Genomic DNA, 24030 nt, shown 5'->3' on the forward strand with positions numbered 1-24030 from the left:
TCCAGCAGCCAAATAACACACTTTTTGTTTTAATTCAAGAGCGGCTTTAGGTTGTTTTGTAGCATCATGGGAATTTGTCGGCTCCGTGCAACATCTCGAGAGGCCTGAGGCCTTCCATCCCTTTTCCGGTTTGGAAAAATGACCTCAACCAATTATGGATAATTATTCCACCAGGGTGTCCACGTCTGAGCCACGTAGTAGCCTACAATATGGAGTAGACCCATATACTCTCAACCAGTACCAGTAGGTCCACGCCACGGTATCAGACACGTAAAAATTTTGCTTGGCTATGCAAGCCATGTTTCTAAATCCCCCGGCCAAGCTTGAGTGACTTGTTAGGCCTCTTTCACACGAGCGAGTTTTCCACGGGGGTGTAATGCGTGACGTGAACGCACAGCACCCGCACTGAATCCTGACCCATTCATTTCAATAGGTCTGTTCACATGAGCGTTTTTTTTTTTTTTCACTCATCAGTTCTGCGTTGCGTGAAAAACGCAGCATGTTCTATATTCTGCGTTTTTCACGCAGCCCTGGTCCCATAGAAGTGAATGGGGCTTTAGTGAAAAAACGCATCGCAAACAAAACTGACTGAACTTGCTTGCAAAATGGTGCGAGTTTCACTCAACGCACCCTGAACGCATCCGTAGTCAATCTGTCATGCTCGTGTGAAAGAGGCCTTAGGCCTCTTTCACACGAGCGTGTCCGGATAAGGTCCGGATGCGTTGCAAACCCGCGCGAGTAGGTACCCAATTGCAGTCAGTTTTGACTGCGATTGCGTTCCGTTGTTCAGTTTTTATCGCGCGGGTGCAATGCGTTTTGCACGCGCGTGATAAAAAACTGAATGTGGTACCCAGACCCGGACTTCTTCACAGAAGTTCAGGTTTGGGTTTCAGGTTGTGTAGATTGTATTATTTCCCCTTATAACATGATTATAAGGGAAAATAATAGCATTCTGAATACAGAATGCATAGTACAATAGGGCTGGAGGGGTTAAAAATAAATAAATAATGTAACTCACCTTAATCCACTTGTTCGCACAGCCGGCATCTCTTCTGTCTTCTTCTGTGAGGAATAGGACCTTTGATGACGTCACTACGCTCATCACATGGTCCGTCACATGATCTTTTCCCATGGTGATGGATCATGTGACGGACCATGTGATGAACGTAGTGACGTCATCAAAGGTCCTATTCCTCACAGAACAAGACAGAAGAGATGCCGGCTGCGCGAACAAGTGCATTAAGGTGAGTTCAATTATTATTATTTTTTAACCCCTCCAGCCCTATTGTACTATATATTCTGTATTCAGAATGCTATTATTTTCCCTTATAACCATGTGAATGGGTCCGCGATCTGTGATGCGGAAGGCTACCTGTGTATTGCGGACACGCTGTATGCGGGCCGCAATACGGCCACGGGGTGCACACGGTCGTGTGCATGTAGCCTAAGTTGCAGTTTTCATGCGTTGCCTATGTTCACATGTGTAAATGAAATGAAAAATGAAAACTTTGCAAATAGTGTTTTATTAAAAATCTTGTACCATTTTATGTCTACAGCTCCTATGCAGAGCTATGAGTTTTTTATGGTACCAGACTACAAACGAACATTGAGTAGTCTCATTCTGCGGTCACGTTGCCATCCACCTCATATATTCAGTACATTAGTAAGAAGTTAAGAAAAGGTATATGAGAGTCTCAGACTACGCAGGGTTTCTTTGTAGTCTGTTACCATAGAGACGCTTGGTTCTTTATAAAAGTTGCATATACAATGATAAGAGATTTTTAAGGAAGCTATTGCATTTCCATTTTAGATTAGTTTGTGCAATGATATAAAAAAAATAATAATACAGTGGATATAAAAAGTCTGCACACCCCTGTTAAAATGTCAGGTTTCTGTGATGTAAAAACGTGAGACAAAGATAAATCATTTCAGAACTTTTTCCACCTTTAATGTGACCTATAAACTGTACAACTCAATTGAAAAACAAACTGAAATCTTTTAGGTGGAGGGAAGAAAAAAAAAAATAACTAAACTATAATGTTGTTGCATAAGTGTGCACACCCTCTTATAACTGGGGATGTAGCTGTGTTCAGAATTAAGCAATCACATTCACAATCCTGTTATATAGGAGTCAGCATACACCGGCCATCATGTAAAGTGCCTCTGATTAACCCCAAATAAAGTTCAGCCGCTCTAGTTGGTCTTTCCTGAAATTTTCTTAGTTGCATCCCACAGCAAAAGCCATGGTCCAGGCTTTAACAGGGGCGTGTAGACTTTTTATATCCACTGTAGGTGGACAGAGTATTTAACCAGTATTTTCTGTAAGTGCTTTGGGGTTCCATGGAGACACATAGGTCTGCATAGGAGCTGTGAACACAAAACACTTAGGGGGGTCATTTATTAAGACCGGCGATTTAGACACTGGTCTTAACCCCCCTGCGCTGGTGTCGGATGCGCCAAATTTATGTAGAGCCGCCGGCCTCTACATAACTTTGGCGCGAGGTGCAGCCGGCTGTGCATGTACATGATTTACCAGCTCCCTTGCTGGCGTAGTTTAGGGCCATTTCCACGTCATAAACTGGCATGAAAAATGATGAGTAAGACGGGCCGACCCTCTGCCCCGCCACACCACGCCCCCTCACCACGTCCCCGTCACCTCGGAAAAGTGATGTGAGCAGGGAAAAGTCACAGATTCGGCCGCAAAAAAAAAAACCTTTGCGACCAAATCTGTGCCAAAAAATGTCGTACTACGAATAATAAATGACCCCCTTACTCTTCACTTACTCTACTTACAAAGTTGCTTCATTGTAAATGACTTTGAGAAATAGAAGGGTGGACCTAGTCTTATCTAGTGCTTTCCGGAAGTGCTTTGGGATTCCATGGAGACACATGGGTCTGCATAGAAGCTGTAGACCTAAAATGTCAGGACAGTTTTTAAGTAAACCTATTTACAATGTATCTTTTTTTATTTTAGATACATTGAGATGATAAAACCAGTTGCAGAGGTGGACATAGCCTTATAACTTCTCACCATCACCTCCACCACAAGAGGAGCAGTCGGAGGATTAGAACTGGCTTCCTGCACACGGCCGCTGCGGGGACGGAGGGGGCGAGAATTCCCTTGAATGGCTCCGCAATCCGGAAGGTCCGCCGCAAAGCAGAGGCACAGACAGAAACCCCATGGAAGCACGTACTCCGTAGTGCTTCCGTGGGGTTTCTGTCCGTGCCTCCACACTAGCATTCAAGTAGAATGGGTCTGGATCCATCTGTGGAATCCACACGGATGTTGCCCGTCGTGCATTGGGGACCCCAAATTGCGGTCCCCAATGCACGTAACGGCCGATCAACGGCCATGTGCATGAGCCTTTAAGGACATGATTTGATCTGTCCTAACTTTCTTTTTGTTCATTGAATTAACTTTGGAATGAACTCTTGAAATCTTCTTCCTCAACAAGCTCCTGTGTCCCCGGCTGATGAACTGGAAGATGATCTAACGTGTAAAGCAAAGATCATTGCCTTTTGTTTCCAGAGATTGCATCTTGATGAAATTTACCGCCCCCCCTTCCCCCCATTTAACCGCCATAAAAACAACAACTATTGTCACGAAGGTTAATTTAATCCTCAAATTTTGCAAAATCCTATTTCAGAATAGCCGATGTCTCGCCTGTAATAATCAGTTATTAGCACGGTGCTTAAGCATTGTCCATCCAGATCGCTTGCTTCTGCCTTCATTAGTGCCGAGCGCCATGTAATAGGGGAGTGTCGTGCAGTTTTTTCTTTTTTTTGGGGGATTATGCATGCCGCCATGGGATGCACTTTATCTGAACCCTATAAATTATTTTGCCTCGTCAGTTCCAGTCTGTTAGTTTTTTCTTTCTGTGCCACCTCAGCTGGTTCATTATAAGATTTTCTAATATGAAACATGTTCTTCCAAAGGGTCTCTCGATGTATTTGATACAATTCTCGCCCCGGGCTGCGGGGGCTGCGGGGGCGAGAATCCTATTTAATGGCATTTTTTAAATTGAAATGTTTCACGTCCTGCGTTACAGCGGTGGCTGTCATAAATAAGATTGATAGAGCCCGGTCCGGCTCTTCTTGTAACTGCGTCAATGTTATAATGTAATGATTTTAGGCTTTTGGGGAGAACGTAGCCATGTGTCATATTAGGATATATGGAATGGGGGGTCCCCAGCTTGAGACTACACTCTGTGAACCAGAATGGAGGGCTATTCTGTATCATTTTGTAGCTACTGTTGGTGAAATGCCTGGAAGTACCTCCCCTGAGGAATCGGCTGTTTCCTAGGGGGTGTGCCAAGAGCCAGTGACGATCAGCTGATTACCGCTGCCGCTCCATTTTGTTAAAAAATTAACTATGTCTATGATCATTTTAGCTTTTCTCAGTTAGGGTCAAGTTATGGCTGAAATCCCTTTTCTATTATATCGGAGGCTGCCCTGTTACTCTCCCATGTTTGATGCTGCAGCTCGGCTTGTTCGGTTTGGCTGCAGTGTACATGCATGAGCCCAGCGCATTGCTTACTAGGAAGTCAGTAGGTGGAGGGCTGTTTAACAGGCACCACTTCCAGTTAAAGCATCAATGTTAGATCTGTATTCCACCCAATGAGTCTTGAGGTGGCCCTGCACCTTACATAGCTGTCAGCCAAGGGCCCTCTCTCCAACAGCTATTCCTTCCGAACCCCCTTACACGTGCACGCTTGGCTCGGCCACACAGGCATGTGTTCTCCATAGAGAGGGTGAAATAAGCTGCAGACAGTCAGACAACTCTAGCAAAGTCCTATGTCCACTGAGAACAAAAGGATTGGGCATGTTGAAATCCAGCTGCCCAGTCCTTAGTTATCTCCCTCAACTTCTACTGTCAAGGTAAAGTCCAGACATGCCCCTTCACATTTGATGGTTACTGGTAATGCCAAGTATAGGTACTAAGTTATTCCATTAAATCTGTTTAGCGCCACCTGCTGTTTGTTCTTTTTCCTAATTTCTGTGTCCACCTCACTGAGATGGCCGCACATGCTCAGTTCCATCCTTCAACTGCCACCAGCTGCAGCAAAAAAGGACATGTCCCCTGCGAGTCACTGGAGCAAGGAGTGGAGAGATCTCTGGATCCATGTGAGGTCCAGGGCTGGTTCTAGCTTTGTTAGAAGGAGATTGGCATGTACTATATGATGTCTGATTTTTTGTTTTTACATTAATCATGGGATAAACTCTTTTAGATACAGAGTGTACAACATCTAAGAACCTAAAGAGTCAACTCCCCCCCCTCCTCATGACTCTTTAGGATGTTGTGTCTTGTGCCCTATTACATATATGACTGATTTGAAGTTCTATATTATAACTCTTCCATCTGCCGCCATCTTGATTGAAGATCTCGCACAAATAATTCCCGTGCTCTGGGACGTATGATGTAATTACGGGGCGCGCAAAATTTTGCGCTAGATCTTCCATCAAGATGGTGGAGAACGGACGCTATTAAAAAAAAAGATGGTGGCGAACAGGTCATCGCGATCAAATGGATGAGGTAAGTATGATTTCATTTATTTACTAGAAGAAGGACCCGGCTTCGCTCGGGTATATTTCATCTATTTCATTTAATGTTTGTGTGTGTCGTTAAAAGATTTCGGCAGTATCCCCCATAACAGTGACCTCTACAGCACCCCGCCCCCTTAACAGTGAACTCCACAGTCTCCCAACCCTTAACACTAAACCCCCACAGTGCCCCACCTCCTTAAAATGTGACCTCCACGGCAGCCCACCCCCTTAACTTTGACCTTCACAGCAGCCCGCTCCTTTAACAGTGACCTCCACAACACCCCACCTGCCCCTCGGGGCATTATTGTCTTTAATTGACAGTACGTAAAACCCCACAGAATTCGTAGACACTTAAGGTCATGTGAGTTACATCGGCCTCTACAACAACATTGGCTAAGAGTCGCCATTGAAATCATATTAAGGCCTCATGCACCGGCCGTGGCCCTTATTGCGGGTCCGCAATGTGCGGGCACCGGCCGCGTGCTCCCCGCCTCACGGATGCAGACGCATTCACTTGCAGCTGCGGACAAGATTAGGTATTTCTATTGGGGTGCTGGGCCGGTGTTTTGCGGATCCGCAAAACACTGCGGATGTGTGGATTGACCCTAACTGCCACAACAGACAATGGCTCCTGGAGTTTGGCAGTTAGATTACTAAGCGTATTTTTGGGCAAATAATTGGAAAGCGCAAGGTGAAGTTTCCACTGAAACCATAGACTATGATGTTCCCCGAGTCACAGGAGGCGGCTGTGCAAAAGTTCGTGATTGTAAATGCGACGGTGCGGATTCCTTTTAGCGGACACACACACACACAGCTTTATATATTAGATTTTTTTTATTTAACACTGTTATTACTGTCAGATGCAGCGATCAGCTAGAAACACGCCATCTGATGGATACAATGACGGGGGGGGGGACGCAATCGCCGCTCACAGTCATTGCACCCACTACTTACAAAGAAATGCACTTCGTGATGTAATTCGTCACAAAGCTAATTTTTTTGTAAAATTCGTCGAAGCAGCCGAATCAAATTTTTCAGTACTTCGCTCTTCTCTAGTCACGGACCAAAACACTGACGTGTGAGGCTTTAGACTTAATGACTCGCCCCAGTTCGGTGCTGGGCCCCGTGGTGGTCTGGTCACTGGTGCATTATGGCTCCTGATGTCGTGATCACCCACGGGAGAGACGGATGTAGCTCTGAGATGATTTCCAGAATGTCTTTTCTATCCCGCTTCGCTGATCCTCCTCTCGTCACACAAGAGTCGCTGGAATGTCTTGTCTTGTAATTTCGCCGCGTGAAGCGGTGAAAGCGTCTCATTCACACTTCCAGATTAGGTCACTTTCATCTCTTGTGCAGCCGAGGAAATGACTCCCTTATGGAAAACCTGACTCGTGATTCCAGCTCCCCGGAGGACCATTTGATTTTCACTTTGACTAACGGTAGAAAATAGGAGAAACTTTACATTTCGCACACAAATGAGAATGGAAATGATAGAAAATGGTGTCGTTATGGGAGTTTGGGTCACCAGGCTGGAGAATTGGAGATAGGGGTTACATGGTCTCTATGCAAAGACTGGACCTTCTTTTATTCTAAAGCATGTCCTAGTTAATACAAAAAAGTCATCATAAGAGGTTTTTAAAGGGCTACTCCAGCCATAGACATTTGTGTCATCTGTGGGGTTCACCGGTGGACTGGGGTCTCCTAAGATCTGGTTTGTTTTACAAGTTGGCTGGTAATGGCCGGGATACTGAGGGAGTTGTGCTTAGCTGTCTCCATTATATTCCATTATTTGAATCCCAAATTGAGGAACATTTTTAAAGTCTACTCCCTATTTGCCAAGGAACAGCCCTGAAATGGACATTCTATCCAATTTTCTGTGAGCCCCACTTTTATGGACAACTGACTCTTAGGGCAGTCCTGAAAAATTGGCAGGGGCATGCTGCTGGGGGGTACAGAGACGGACAGCAGAGTGGGCATGCTCGTCTGCTTCTTATCTTTGGCTAGAATACCCCTTCAAAAGGTTTTACATCTAAATTTATGTTTTAAAAATATCTGCCCTATCAGTTCTTCTTGAAGCTGAATGTTTGAGATAGACTGGTGTCTCAGGACTATGGATTGGTGCGGTGCTGCCATACCATTGCCAGATCTCATACTGCAGTATTAAAGGGGTGCCCAGGTTATGAATCTGTTTTCTTAGACCCTTTTGGAGAGTCCTGTGGTCAGGAGGTTCCTCATCTCTTGGCCACAGTGGAGAGTAGTTACGAAGAACGTCTCTCCCTCTCTGGAGGACCCGTCCTGTCCCGTTTTTTTTGTCTACAAGATACAACAATCCTGGCGCCTGCATTCATGGAAGCAGCGCTCCTCCACCTCAGTGCTCGTCTGGATGCGGAGCTCCACTGAGGATACCTTTGCTGTACATGAATACCAGGCTTTGTGTGCACATCTGCTTCACCTGACATTCTTGGAGCTCGGTGAATAGTTGTCATCGCTGCGGATTCTGAACTTAGGATAATGGTTTAATTATTTATTCTGCACAGTCCGGGAGACCGAAACTGCAGTGAATGGAAACATTAAAGGGGTTTTCCGGGATTTTAATAATGATGACCTATCCTCAGGATAGGTAATCAATATCCGATTGGTGGTGGTCCAACACAGCCTGCACCCAAGGCGACGATCAGCTGGTTGAAGAGAAGACGTGCGCCGTGCGAGCGCAGCCTTCCCTTTATTCTTTACCTGCTCGCCGTCAGCGTCGCAGCTGTGAGCAGTGTAATTACAAGAAGCCGTCCCATTCAAATGTATAGGAATGCGTTGTCCCATTGAAGTGAATGTAAAAATTCGTCGGCGGTCAGGCATTTAAAAATGTCAGGCAACCCCGGCTAATGTCTGCGACCGGCGGAAATGTTGGTCACGGACATTTAACGCTTCAGGTTCCGTGGTCAAACCTGACCATGACATCTGAGCACATGAAAACCTGGAAGCACGTGCTTCCGGTAATGCTCCGGCTCCCCTTGACAGAGATCGGGAGAGCCGGAGCGTGTTCACAGCAGCCCTTGTCCTCTTGTGTGACAGGAGGCTGCTGCGTAGTCATTTCTATCGAGCCCCGGTCTGTGGCGGGGCTTCATAGAAACCCAGTAAAATCCTCAGTCTATGAGAATAGCAATCCAATGATTGCTTGTTATAGTTCCCTATAGAAACTATAAAAAAGTTTAACAAAAAATGTTTTTATAAATTATAAAAATATAAAAATTCAAATCGCTAACCTTTCCCCAAAATAAAAAAATAAAAACATAAAGAATATAATATATATACATATCATGGCTATCAACACGTGCAAAAACACCTGTACTATTAAAATATAAAAATATTTATCCCATACGGAAAACAGTGAAATGGGGGGAAAAAAAACTCGAAATGTCCGATTCGCAGTTTTCTTGGCTGCTTCTCCTCCCACAACAAATTAGATAAAAAATTCAAGGTTTTAAAAAAAAAATTCTGTATAAAAACGCAAAAAAATGTAATAATATACATATATGGTATTGCCAGATTCGTACCGACCTGGAGAATGAGTTTTTACTGTAATCAGTTTTACCGTATAGGGAACGCCGTAAAAACAAAACCCCAAAAACTTGTGGGATTGTGTTTTTTTTTTTTTTTTTCAATTTCATCCCATTTGTAATTCCCCCCCCCCCCCCCCCCCGCTTCCTGCCACATTGTATGCAACCGTAAATGGTGCCAATAGAAAGTGCATCTTGTCCCGCAAAAAAACAAGCCCTCATACGGCTATGTGAATAGAAAAATAAAAAAGTTATGGCTTTAGGAGAGCTGGGAGTAAATAATTAAAAAACTGAAAATCGCCTGGTCTTGAAAGGGTTAAAGGGGAAAACGGGTCAAGAAATCAGCAGAGGAGCCTGCGGTCGGTGTGTGCACTCAGGGGTCTGCGGCCCATTGCCTCACTATTTCTCTATTCTTGGTTGTCTGACACCTGCTCATTTTATGACTATTATATGACTTGTATCACTAGTAGTGTATATGGCTAATATTACTAGTATATGGTTAATATTACTAGCCCCTACCACTAGTATAAGCGCTATCACTAGTATATGGTTAATATTCCTAGTATGCAGCCCTTACCACTAGTATATGACTCCTATCACTAGTATATGGTTGTATCACTAGTATATGGCTGTATCACTAGTATATGGCTGTATCACTAGTATATGACTGACTGTATCACTGGTATATGGCGCTATGACTAGTATATGATTCCAATTACTAGTATATGGCTGTATCACTACAGGGAGTGCAGAATTATTGGGCAAGTTGTATTTTTGAGGATTAATTTTATTATTGAACAACAACCATGAATGAACCCAAAAAACTCATTAATATCAAAGCTGAATATTTTTGGAAGTAGTTTTTAGTTTGTTTTTAGTTTTAGCTATTTTACGGGGATATCTGTGTGTGCAGGTGACTATTACTGTGCATAATTATTAGGCAACTTAACAAAAAACAAATATATACCCATTTCAATTATTTATTTTTACCAGTGAAACCAATATAACATCTCAACATTCACAAATATACATTTCTGACATTCAAAAACAAAACAAAAACAAATCAGTGACCAATATAGCCACCTTTCTTTGCAAGGACACTCAAAAGCCTGCCATCCATGGATTCTGTCAGTGTTTTGATCTGTTCACCATCAACATTGCGTGCAGCAGCAACCACAGCCTCCCAGACACTGTTCAGAGAGGTGTACTGTTTTCCCTCCTTGTAAATCTCACATTTGATGATGGACCACAGGTTCTCAATGGGGTTCAGATCAGGTGAACAAGAAGGCCATGTCATTAGTTTTTCTTCTTTTATACCCTTTCTTGCCAGCCACGCTGTGGAGTACTTGGACGCGTGTGATGGAGCATTGTCCTGCATGAAAATCATGTTTTTCTTGAAGGATGCAGACTTCTTCCTGTACCACTGCTTGAAGAAGGTGTCTTCCAGAAACTGGCAGTAGGACTGGGAGTTGAGCTTGACTCCATCCTCAACCCGAAAAGGCCCCACAAGCTCATCTTTGATGATACCAGCCCAAACCAGTACTCCACCTCCACCTTGCTGGCGTCTGAGTTGGACTGGAGCTCTCTGCCCTTTACCAATCCAGCCACGGGCCCATCCATCTGGCCCATCAAGACTCACTCTCATTTCATCAGTCCATAAAACCTTAGAAAAATCAGTCTTGAGATATTTCTTGGCCCAGTCTTGACGTTTCAGCTTGTGTGTCTTGTTCAGTGGTGGTCGTCTTTCAGCCTTTCTTACCTTGGCCATGTCTCTGAGTATTGCACACCTTGTGCTTTTGGGCACTCCAGTGATGTTGCAGCTCTGAAATATGGCCAAACTGGTGGCAAGTGGCATCTTGGCAGCTGCACGCTTGACTTTTCTCAGTTCATGGGCAGTTATTTTGCGCCTTGCGACCCTGTTGACTATTTTGAATGAAACGCTTGATTGTTCGATGATCACGCTTCAGAAGCTTTGCAATTTTAAGAGTGCTGCATCCCTCTGCAAGATATCTCACTATTTTGGACTTTTCTGAGCCTGTCAAGTCCTTCTTTTGACCCATTTTGCCAAAGGAAAGGAAGTTGCCTAATAATTATGCACACCTGATATAGGGTGTTGATGTCATTAGACCACACCCCTTCTCATTACAGAGATGCACATCACCTAATATGCTTAATTGGTAGTAGGCTTTCGAGCCTATACAGCTTGGAGTAATGCAGCGTACTCAAGTTGTGTGTAGTAGGTGTTTCTGAGTGTAGTAGTGCAATATACACTAACCTGGTACAGCTGACTCTCTGCAAGGGCAGGTATAGGTAGGGATAGTTCGTGACGCCAGTGCCAAGTAAACGGTGGCACGCCGTTTGCGGATGCAGGAATAATTTGAGGAAACGTGGTGTTAAAACAGAACTTCAACTTTAGTAGTTTGCAGGCAGAGACAATATTGGAAACGCAGTTCCTCAGCATACAGTCGATTTTGCAATTCGGTCGATGCAGGCAATTCAGTACAGCAGGGTAATTACAGAGTGTTGAACACAGGATTTGCAGCAAAGGAGCTTGCACTCTAACTCAGTCTGATCCTGGAATGTAGCAATTCTTCACCAAGGCCCATTAACCTAAGTCTGGCTTTATATCCTTGATTATGGCTTAAATAAGTACCTCCTCTGTTTCTCTCAGTACCTCTGGCTCCTCTGATCTTTGCCTCAGTCTCTCCTAGCTTCTGAATGGTTCCTCAGGCCCTTAGGCTAAGATGTTCCTGCTTCTGCATATGGGTATTCAGGAGGGAATCTTCTCCTGAACAGCAGGCTTCAGGCCTGGACTTGTCTCAGACATTATCTAATCTCCAACTGTAGCTTACTGAAACTAGACTCCGACTCCCCTTGCACTTCCCTGACTGGGCTTTATATAAACTAGGGCTCCCTAGCTCCCTCTATGGACTAGAAGTAGGAATGACACCCCTAGCAGGCCTGTAAGTGCAAGTTTCAGTGACAGGGAAATACACACATTACATTACATTTTATAAAACTGGCATACAACAACTCCCCAATATTAAGGAGGGACGACAGCACACCAAGTGACCTTTGGTAGTAACGGGTATTACAACTCCCGTATACTACATACCCCACTGCTTTAAGCTGAGTACGACCTCGTACTCCATCATGGATCTCCCAACTGGAAACTCTACCTGAAATAGAAAATAGAGACATGCAGGCATACATATATGTAATTCAACTGCATTTACATTTACATCAGGTCCAATTGGCAAAGGTGCAGGGTAGTGACAAGGGGCATCGTTCTCTTCTCTCAGGATAGTGAATGGAACGGGGGCGCTGACCTGGCACAGCGTAACATTAGAACCAGGATAGTCCATGACAATGAATAAGTCCATGATAAAACAGTAGAAAACGGTATAAAAGTTCTTGGAGGCTCAAATAACAAACATGAGTCCGTACCCAGGTCATTTCTTATTAAATCACAGAGGCTCTCATGCGGTGGAGTCCATCTCTGGGCACAATACTTTTAAAAGAATAAGAATCTCAGAGGCTCAGGTACTTTTGAGTCTGTCTCCGGGCACGGTTCCTTGGTAACTGGTTGCACAATAAAATGGACAGCAAAGACAAGTGCTGTAACACCCCTGATCAACCTGAAAAGGGGGTGAAAGGTAAAAGGTGCAACAAAGGAACAGGCACAACTTGGCGTGGGTAGCAAAAGCAGGCAGGAGATCCTGGAAACAAACGTGGCCTTGCTGACTTTGTGATTTCAGTGGTCAACACCTACCACTGAGCCGTGGACAAACTGGCAGCTGCAACAAAGGACCAGCAACATAGGACTCCTGTCCTGGAAGGGTTAACATCACCTTCGGAAGAAATAAATCAAAGGCCTAGCAGGCTGATTCACAGTGAAATATTGTAATCACTTGGCTCCGCTGGCAAGTATCGTCTGTAGTAGTCCTCTACAGGAGGATGGGCCCACATAACAGTGTCAGGGGGCAGCTGTAGAGTAAAGGGGCCCCTAATAGGTATTGGCCCCATAGGCCTAGGGGTGAACCCTCTGATGGACCATGCCGGCCCTGGCATAATCACTGCAGGGTGTGACATGCTTGGCGCCGCCGCAGCAAGCGGTCCGGTGCTCTGGGTGCAGCAATTCACGGCAATCGCGGGTCCGGTCTGGGGCACTGACGGAGCGGTGACAACAGAAGGCGGTCGGCGGGTGGTGACAGGCACCCTTACCTCATCCTTCCTCGGCGGTGTCTGGATCCTGGCGGTGTAGGTCTTACGCAACTCCCGCAACTTCTCCTCCAGCCGGACGATCTGCTCACCGATACTCTCTGTGTCGGAGTCGCTGTTCTCTGCTGGCGCCGCCGGCGCAGGTACAGTCACCGATGACGCAGACTCGGCCTCTTCAGGTTCTGGACTTGCATCTGGTCTCCGTCCCATCCGGATGTTCTCAAAGGTAGCACTAAGTCCTTTTAACTGTTCCAGCTCAGATATTGTCTTCTCCCGACGAGGCAGCTCGGGGGAAGGATAGGGGCTCACCCATTTCTCCAACACGGTTGGCTGCCAGAAGACGTTCGGCCCGATGAAGGAGCTCCGCTCCTGAAAGGCGTGATGGGCCGGCTCTGGAGAGCGTTCCGGTTCTCGCTCGCAGCCAGAGTAGTCTTCTCCTTCTTCTGCCTCCCAATCCTCAGGTCCTCGTTTCGGACGGGTCACAGCAGTCGCATAGGGGCCTCGCAGGCCCTCGGCAGGGGTGTACTCCACTTCCTCTCCCTCGCGGAGGCTGTGCTGGTACGAAGGGAGGTAGTCTCTTTTGACAGACCTTCGATTGACATAGAGGTCTCTGCCAGTAAGATAGTCCTGAATAAACCCGTAGCCACGGGGTTTGTCAAACGACAGCACCACTCCCTTTCTCCTTTCCAGGCGGGGTTGTGTGTGTGTATGCTTCTCGTGAATGGTCTTGGTCAATTCCTCATACACGATCTTAGTCTTGGTATTTCGCTTGATAGCGGCCTCTCGAATCTCCGCCATCAGGGAAGACCATTTGAACGATGGCTGAAAAAAGTCCCTCCATGAGCCATAGTAGGGCTCGGGTTCTTTCTCCCTGGTGCGGCAGGCGGGTTGCTCCGGTCCCGGAGCGTAGGCCGGTGGAGCCTCCTCTGGCTCTACACCGGTGTCAGTCATCTTTTCAATCCTTGGTACGGACGCTGCAGCAACACTCTGCTCACAATCCAACATGCTCGATCCTTCTGAGGAGAGCGATAGGGTCGCGTCAATTAGAGTAGCCAGCTCCTCCCATTGCACTGGGGAGCCGCCCCCCAGGTATTCCAGTATATGGAGGGCGGTGTCCATGCTGGCAGACATGCAAATGTCCAGATAAGCCGTGGCGCCTGCCCTTGACCTTCTTCCCGCTTTTTCCTCGGAAAGGCGCCAATTTTTCCCGCCTTTTCGGGATGAAGGTGACGCAGCAGTAAATTCAGCAAGCTCAGCGGCCATCTTTAGGTACAAACGCTGTCTATTCACTGACGGCAAGCAGGAATGTTTAAAGTCCACAAAACCACACTCCAATGCGGCGATTTTCTTCCTCTGTGCAGCGCAATACTGTACAGCGCTTTTTAGAAGTTTTTGACACACTTTTGTTATGATTTTTAATCCACAAAGTCCACTTGAATAAAACAGGAAAATGTCACTTTGGTCACAGGGCAACGGTATAAGGCACAAAGTTCACGCTTCTTGCACTAGAAAGCGTGCGTATCCTGTTTGTGACGCCAAAAGAGAGGTGCAGCGTACTCAAGTTGTGTGTAGTAGGTGTTTCTGAGTGTAGTAGTGCAATATACACTAACCTGGTACAGCTGACTCTCTGCAAGGGCAGGTATAGGTAGGGATAGTTCGTGACGCCAGTGCCAAGTAAACGGTGGCACGCCGTTTGCGGATGCAGGAATAATTTGAGGAAACGTGGTGTTAAAACAGAACTTCAACTTTAGTAGTTTGCAGGCAGAGACAATATTGGAAACGCAGTTCCTCAGCATACAGTCGATTTTGCAATTCGGTCGATGCAGGCAATTCAGTACAGCAGGGTAATTACAGAGTGTTGAACACAGGATTTGCAGCAAAGGAGCTTGCACTCTAACTCAGTCTGATCCTGGAATGTAGCAATTCTTCACCAAGGCCCATTAACCTAAGTCTGGCTTTATATCCTTGATTATGGCTTAAATAAGTACCTCCTCTGTTTCTCTCAGTACCTCTGGCTCCTCTGATCTTTGCCTCAGTCTCTCCTAGCTTCTGAATGGTTCCTCAGGCCCTTAGGCTAAGATGTTCCTGCTTCTGCATATGGGTATTCAGGAGGGAATCTTCTCCTGAACAGCAGGCTTCAGGCCTGGACTTGTCTCAGACATTATCTAATCTCCAACTGTAGCTTACTGAAACTAGACTCCGACTCCCCTTGCACTTCCCTGACTGGGCTTTATATAAACTAGGGCTCCCTAGCTCCCTCTATGGACTAGAAGTAGGAATGACACCCCTAGCAGGCCTGTAAGTGCAAGTTTCAGTGACAGGGAAATACACACATTAGGGCTCTTTCACACTTGCGTTCTTTTCTTCCGTCATAGAGTTCCGTCGTCGGGGCTCTATGCCGGAAGAATCCTGATCAGGATTATCCTAATGCATTCTGAATGGAGAGAAATCCGTTCAGGATGCATCAGGATGTCTTCAGTTCCGGTACGGAACGTTTTTTGGCCGGAGAAAATACCGCAGCATGCTGCGCTTTTTGCTCCGGCCAAAAATCCTGAAGACTTGCCGCAAGGCCGGATCCGGGATTAATGCCCATTGAAAGGCATTGATCCGGATCCGCCCTTAAGCTAAACGTCGTTTCGGCGCATTGCCGGAGCCGACATTTAGCTTTTTCAGAGTGGTTACCATGGCTGCCGGGACGCTAAAGTCCTGACAGCCATGGTAAGTGTAGCGGGGAGCGAGGGAGCAGTGTACTTACCTTCCGTGCGGCTCCCCGGGCGCTCCAGAGTGACGTCAGGGCGCCCCAAGTGCATGGATCACGTGATCACATGGATCACGTCATCCATGCGCATGGGGCGCTCTGACGTCACTCTGGAGCGCCCCGGGAGCCGCACGGACTGTAAGTATACCGCTCCCCGCTCCTACTATGGCAACCAGGACTTTAATAGCGTCCTGGGTGCCATAGTAACACTGAAAGCATTTGGAAGACGGCTCCGTCTTCAAATGCTTTCAGTACACTTGCGTTGTTACGGATCCGGCAGGCACCTCCGGCAACGGAAGTGCATGCCGGATCCCAACAACGCAAGTGTGAAAGAGGCCTTACATTACATTTTATAAAACTGGCATACAACAACTTCCCCATAATTAGGAGGGACGACAGCACACCAAGTGACACTTTGGTAGTGACGGGTATTACAACTCCCGTACACTACAGTAAGACAACATGCATAAAAAGGATGATGTGGTCAAAATACTAATTTGCCTAATAATTCTGCACTCCCTGTAGTATATGACTGTATCACAAGTATATGATTCCAATCACTAGTATATGGCTGTATCACTAGTATATGACTATCACTAGTATATGATTCCAATCACTAGTATATGACTGTATCACTGGTATATGACTGTATCACTAGTATATGGTTCCAATCACTAGTATATGGCTGTATCACTAGTATATGGTTGTATCACTAGTATATGGCTGTATCACTAGTATATGGCTGTATCACTAGTATATGACTGACTGTATCACTGGTATATGACTGTATCACTAGTATATGATTCCAATCACTAGTATATGGCTGTATCACTAGTATATGGCTGTATCACTAGTATAAAGCTATATGACTAGTATAAAGCTATATCACTAGTTTAGTATTGTGTAGTATTGCAGCTCAGCCCCTTTCATTTCAATGGAGGTGCCTTGCAAAACCAGATATCATCCATGGACAGGTGTGGTGGTGTTCATGGAAAAGAGCCTCCATGTTTCTCTAGTTCTGGACAACCCCTTTAAGTCCTCCTTTAGGTTACGATTGGTTGCACAGTCTGCATCACAGCAGATGACACTTTCAGCTCTGCTGCATTCACTAACTCAGGTCTGCTACATGTGTCTGTAGAACCAGGGGAGAGTTCTGCACCTATATTCACTGCAGTCTGATTCTCCGTCCAGATGAGGACATTTCCCTCCTATATTAGGGTCTATGCATTCTGCTTGCACTGAAATTCTGCTTCGGGCACTGGAGATAAGTATATGAGTGAGGTATCGGCAGAAAACCGTCTCATGAATTTCTATGAAATTACTCCTTGTAGGAGGCATCTATTTAGCAGAGATGGAGACTCCCCATCGTGAAATTACTGATATCAAAGCGAAGATTGCACAGTTTGGTTTTCAGAGAGAAATTGTTTTTCAGATATGTGGAAAAAAAAATATGTAAATACTCAAAAAAGCTCAAGCAGGACTTGTGATGTTTACGCTCTAAAAAGGTAGTAATGTTTACCAGCTAAATTTAAAGGCTATGGACACCTTTGGGGGCATTTTAATGATTGCATTCTACTTATTTTGGGCTAAAAATCACTTTTTCATTTGGTCTTTATTAAAAAATGTTCAGCCATTGCTGAGATACTGTAGTTAAAAATCAGTCTGCAATCTGTCATGTTTTCTTTGAATCCTGTCAACTGACATCTCATGTGTAGCTCTTATCTCTGATCTTCAGAACCAGCGTCGTACTGGAGTTCCTTGGGCTCACCTGAGGAAATTACTCTCAGAGCCCAAACCTAAGACAGAGACCCTAGTAGACAGGGATTAGTTCAAAAGGCAGCTCCAAATACCTTTGGGGCCCATTATGGCTTCATACACGAGGCTCACCACAGGATCCTCTGGTACTCTGGTCAGTCCCACCCTGTCCTGACCTCATAACCATGAGCCATCAGATAACAGGATTCAAAGAAAACAGAAAAAGTGATAGACTGATTTTTTAAACCCTGTATCTCAGAAATGGATGAACATTTTTAATAAAGAACAATTGAAAAAATGATTTTTAGCCCAAAATGAGTAAAATGCAATGTAATGCCTTTAAAGGGGTTGCACAGGATTATAAAAACTTGGCTGCTTTCTTCCAGAAACACAGCCATCTCCATCCACAGTTTGTGTGTGTGGTATTGCAGCTCAGCCTCGATCACTTCACTGGGACTGCGCTGTAATATAAGTGTGGGGCCGTTGCTGGAAGAAAGAAGCCATGTTTTTCTGATCCTTGAAATGCCCTTTAAGAAAACATTTATTATGTTTTGTATATCATAAAGACGACCCCTTTTTTAGGGCCTAATGGGGTATATTGATGACAACGACTTCCTTTGGTAGACTTGCCCATGTAAGACACTGCAGGACATGTAGAGGTAATGCATAGTCTTCCCTGACAATTACGGATAGATGTGACATCACACCACTGGCGGTGGTTATATCGGAAATACCTGTGGACATAGCATGGCCTGGCGGGGTATCGGTCACTAGGCCGACTAATACAGAGAAGCTTATTGTTGAATCTGCACTCCATAATTTATCTCTAATTCTCTGATCAGAGGGGCTGAATTACAAGAGCTATGGTGGAGAGAAAATCTGAGCTCTGCTACATTGAGGGGTGGACTGGCCCTAGACCCTACTGGGAAACTTCCCAGTGGGCTGATTCCCAGGGGGCTGCCCAAGCCTTCCTCATGGCCACCAGCCGGCACATGAAGATCTGATGCTCTCAGCAATAATTAGTGTAATAACATCTGGTACTTTATTGTTGTCTTCAGGACGATGATAACATTTCATACTGTAAAGTGAAGGAATTCGTGGCACACCAGAGTAAGTTTGATGCAGTTTAATTAATTCATTGATGTTTTACATCATTTCATAATTTCATGTATATACACGTAATTGATACATCCGGATAGCAAATTAGGCTTGTATAACGTGTCCCAACGTTTCGGCCATATACACATCCGGTCGAGGTCTCCACAACCATAACCACAGATCCCTTGACAAAGGCCAGATATATGGCCGAAACGTTGGGACACGTTATACAAGCCTAATTTGCTATCCGGATGTATCAATTACGTGTATATACATTAAATTATGAAATGATGTAAAACATCAATGAATTAATTAAACTGCATCAAACTTACTCTGGTGTGCCACGAATTCCTTCACTTTGCTACGTGACGATTCCTCGTCCTCCGTGGGCACCCATTACCAAAACAGGGTGTGCGGATCTCATTATCCCCTAACATTTCATACTGTGGCATGAACGGCAGTATTTTGTGCTGCACTGTGGTATTTGGTTCTGCTGGGGCGGTATTATGTTCTGCACTACAGTATTGCTGGTCCCGCCTACTTCTGTTGTTCCTGCCTACTTGTGTTGCTGTCACGGTCCCTCAGGTGACTGGTGTCAGGCGATCAGAGAGATTGGCTGAGCGTGGAGGAATCTAACAGCCTCCTTGATATCTCTTTATTCAGTGTTGATAGGGTTAATGACCACTTCCCTTTTCTCAGCTGTTGCTCAGTGGTCATCACTTCTACCCTTTATAGTCTCACCCCACCCTTCTGACTATTCGGTAAATCGCTTCATTTGGGTTTGGCTGAACTGGTGTGAGATCATCTCTGGTGTTCCTGTTCTTCCATCTCTTCTCTACAGAATTTAAGTGTCGCGTTTGTTTGTGTTTTTTATATTCCCTGTTGTTGTCTCTGGGCCTGAGACAGAGACTTCCATTCGTCCATCTGGGGAGGAATGGGTTGTCTCTGGTCCTAACCTTATTCCAGGGCCTTATAGGGAAATCAGGGCCTAGGTATCCTGCATATGAATATTCCTACCTTCAAGGTCTATTCATATTGATAGGTAGTCAGGGCCCAGATTAGGGTTGTCTATGAGGTGACCTGTTTCTTCCCTAGTTTCCAGGCCCAGTTACTGTTCCCCTTCCCTCCTGTGTTCAGTGTGGAGTCCCCCCCCCCCCCACACTGATCGTGACAGTTGCCCCACCTTCTGTCACTTGAGATCCATCTACAACATAGGGTACATTTTAGTTTTTTTCCAGGACAACTATAAGTTCCATGTCTGCGCTGGCTACATTATATATACAGTATATTATTTAATGGTAGCACATTGGTTGTTTTGCTCAGTGAATCTGTATGTTGGTCTTCCCACATGATTTTCTGAGAAGGTAATTCTGATCTCTGTCTCTGTGTTTCAGCATACAGATCTGTGTCAGTACATGGACAAATACCCCGGGGGTCTGAATCCTGACAATGTGAAGGTAAGTGCCTTATCCTACACAATGCAGATTAGTAATGGGCTCCAAATGTGGTCAGGGGGTGGGACTGTTGTTGTAGAGAGTCACATTTAAAGTACTCTGGTCTGGTGATGCCATCAAGGCGATCAGGATGGGTCAGATCTCACTCATGCTTATATACTGTATGCTGTAGATGTAGCCCCCACTTCTTATGGAGCTTGTGAAAAACTGTCCCCCGATAGCGTGCCTTTGTTGACCATAATTCACAAAGGAGGGATGAAATGGCCTACGGGTCCATCTGTCCTTCTTAGAGGCCTTTAACGTGATGGTGGAGAATGAATATTTGTATGGACATTCCTTCACCCAGTTGTTGATCCATCTAAACATCCCGCTAGTCACCCGACAGACAGGGGCATCATATCTTTTATGCGGTATTAAAATGGCACTGTATGTGTCCTGCAAAGCCACTTTTATTACACTTAATTCACCTATCGGAGAATATTTGTAATATACTTACTATTCTGATGTTGCTTGGATCGGCCTCTCCTGATCCCAGTCACGCAACACTCCTCTTCTGAAATTCCAGCTTCCGCCGACATCACTCGCCGCAAGCCGAGGAGAGGATAGGAGTGATAGTAGCAAGAATGGTGGTTGTGATTAGTACTCAGTCTGATGCTTCCCTGGGCCATGCAGTGATGGGAAAGATACATGTTTTTTTTCCCTTTCGGGACACACTCTGGTCTTGGTTTACTCCTGCCTGATGGTGGTTTGAGGTGCCCTTATAGGTTCATGCACATGACCGTGTGCCGGCTGGGCCCAAGCTGCGGACCGCAAATTCCTGTCCGCAATGACCAGGCACCAACCGTAGGGCTGCAACATGCGGACGTGGACCCATTCACTTGAATGAGGTCTGTGATCCGCATCCAAAGGTTCACACCGCAAAAAAGTAGTGCATGCACTACTTTTTCTCGGTGTGGAAGCACGGACATAAAACCCGCGGAGGTACTCTGTAGTGCTCCCGTGGGGTTCGGTGCCTCAGTTCTGCACTGCACCTTCCGCATTGCGGACCTATTCAAATGAATGGGTCCGCATCCGTGATGCGGTGCAAAAAGCCAGGGTCTGTATTTGCGGGCCCGCAATTTTAACACAAGATGCAATTTCCCAGACTTTACAGGTCACTCGGCTGCAAAAATAGTTCATAGGCCAAGATATCTCTTTATAGAAATTTTCCTCACACTGAACTTCTCTAGCTGACTTTTGCATAACCATCCAGAAATAGAGGTGCAACATGTACGATGCAACCACAGGGCAGACCCCAACTTCAGACTATGCTCTGTACCCTTTTACAGGTTGCCATACTCACAGTTAATGTTACTGCAGGTTTCCTCAGCGGGATGTAGTATGATGGGCATATCTGGATTCTGCCTTGTTTAGGCTTGTCCAGGGCTTGGAGCCTTTACACTTCTGGACAATGTTGCTGTAGATATTATGAGGTCCTTTCAGACAGCTTATCTCCACAGAGCTTCTACTCGCACCTCTCCTTATCTCTAGAATACTTTTCTGTATATAAAGTTCTATTTTTTTAATTTGCCTTGCTCTGACTGATACCTAATCCAGGGCTGGCTTTACTAGCTGCTGTGGTGCATAGCATGGTGCCTCTCCATGAGCTAACTCTGTATTCCGTCTATCCACTTCACTATCCCCTTCTCACAATATAGAGAGGGTGACAACAGACCCAACTATTGGTGCATGAAGATACAGTCTATTAAAGGGGTTGTGCTATTAATGTAAATATACAGATATCGCAGCTTTTTTCTCTAAAAAACTACCATTGATCAAAACTACCTTATTTTAACGTTAGTAGCCTGCCATTGTGCCCTGTGGCAAATCTTTTTCGATATTCAGTTGCTGTTGGTTACGTCCTGCATTGGAACCTTGCAGGGTTGCAACTAGCTTTTCTGCTGCCTCAGGCGAAAACTGAAACAGCGCCCCCCCCCCCCCCCTTTTTCCCTAATGCCAATTTCTTAACCTAACCCCTTCCCTTCATTCCATGGTCCTTCGGCTGCCCCGCCCCTTGCCCCTACCTGGTGCTGCCTCACCTGGCCTCATTGGTGGTGCACCCCTGAAACCTTGTAATGTAGGACGTAGGTAGTGTCATTGGTAAGAACAAAGGGTGTAGTTAATGTCACGTGTTCTGCTGATGTCAGGACACAGCTCACTGCCCTGAGGCGTGATGGGACAGCAGACACATGACAAACCAGGAAGTAGGATTCAAGCATGGGGGATAAGAGAAAACTGCAAACGAGGTAAATTTGAGAAAGAAAAAATATATATCCAAGGAGGAATGGGAGCTAGGGTAATTGATGAAAGTAAACCTTAGAGTGAAAAGTACTTTATGGCACAATGCCTTTAACACATGAAATGCACATGTTACATCAAAAGCCCAGCTTTACAACCTTCTTGCAGTGTACCACTACCATAGTAATGGGACGCCGCACACATTCCCTTTACCAGGTTTCTGGCCTGGGCCGTCTGTGGAAATATTTGCTTTGTTACGAATTACCATGATTGCGCCACTCCCTGTCATTGTACTCCTCAGATGCCACCTTCATAGCTGATCGCGGCATCTGACATTAACATTAAAGTGTAAAATAAAAAATAAATAAACAAACTCATACTTGCCTCATCCATTTGATTGCGAAGAGTCGGTCGCCGCCAACTTGATTAAAGATGCAGAGGGAAATCTTGCACGGCCCATGATGTCGTCACCACGTCGGGCCGGCGTGGTGACGTAATAAGTCACTGTGCACTGGATTTCTTGCGGGATCTTCAATCAGCGTGGTCGGCTCTTCGCACGCAAACGGATGAGGTAGGTATGAAGCACGTGTGAAAGTATGAATCAGTTTGTTAGCATGAAGCACAAGGAAATTTGGCTTTGCTGCAAATTGACTTCGATTCACTCAACACTACTAAAACTATTCCTCTTCCTGCGCAAGCTTCTGAATCCACCTCATCTGCGCATGCAACAGGGAGATAAATAGTTCTATCCCATCCATAGCACAGGCCAGAAAAGCTAGATTTTCAAAAGAGGAGCATCATATGACTGAATGAATTCAAGTGAATGGGTCTAGGTAGCAATACCAAGCACAACCACAATACAATGTGCCGCAGCTCGTCAGTGGCTGTGCTATGAGTTGGACTCCCACCGATGAGATATTGGTGACCTATCCTGTGGATAAGACATTGAACTCCTGGAAAACCCCTTTAATATTTTATTTCATTAAATGAGTAGTAAAGGTAGTAATAATAATATAATATAATATAAAATAATATATAATATAGTAATGGTAATATGATGAAAAATAATTATGTATTTTATTAAAAATAGTAATATTTTGATGAAAGTGGTGATAATAATAATATCTATATTATTAATAATAATTGTAATAAATGATTATATTAAAGAGGTTGTCTATAAATAGAAAGCAGTAATGCACAGAAAATTCACCGCTCAGCCAATCGTTGGCTGCAGCAGTTACTCTCTGTGGTCAGCGATTGGCTGCAGCATCACGTGTCCATATCAAGAATTGACCAGGAAGTAGAGACTAGTGGGGAACCTGGGAAGCATCAGACGGGAGCGGTGGAGGATCGGCGTAGTATTACTTTT

The 24030-nt window shown here is 45.2% G+C and overlaps 1 protein-coding gene across 3 annotated transcripts in view; it reads left to right on the forward strand.

The window, feature by feature from the left end:
• CDK14 (cyclin dependent kinase 14) overlaps nucleotides 1-24030 on the forward strand; it is a 547646-nt gene that overhangs the window by 218118 nt on the left and 305498 nt on the right. For all 3 annotated transcript variants that reach the window (XM_040431136.1, XM_040431138.1, XM_040431137.1), the window contains one exon: nucleotides 20325-20387. In XM_040431136.1, coding sequence (XP_040287070.1) covers nucleotides 20325-20387 — 63 coding nt within the window. The remainder of the gene's footprint in view (nucleotides 1-20324; nucleotides 20388-24030) is intronic.

Source organism: Bufo bufo, chromosome 5, assembly GCF_905171765.1.
Source record: "Bufo bufo chromosome 5, aBufBuf1.1, whole genome shotgun sequence".
NCBI lineage: Eukaryota > Metazoa > Chordata > Amphibia > Anura > Bufonidae > Bufo > Bufo bufo.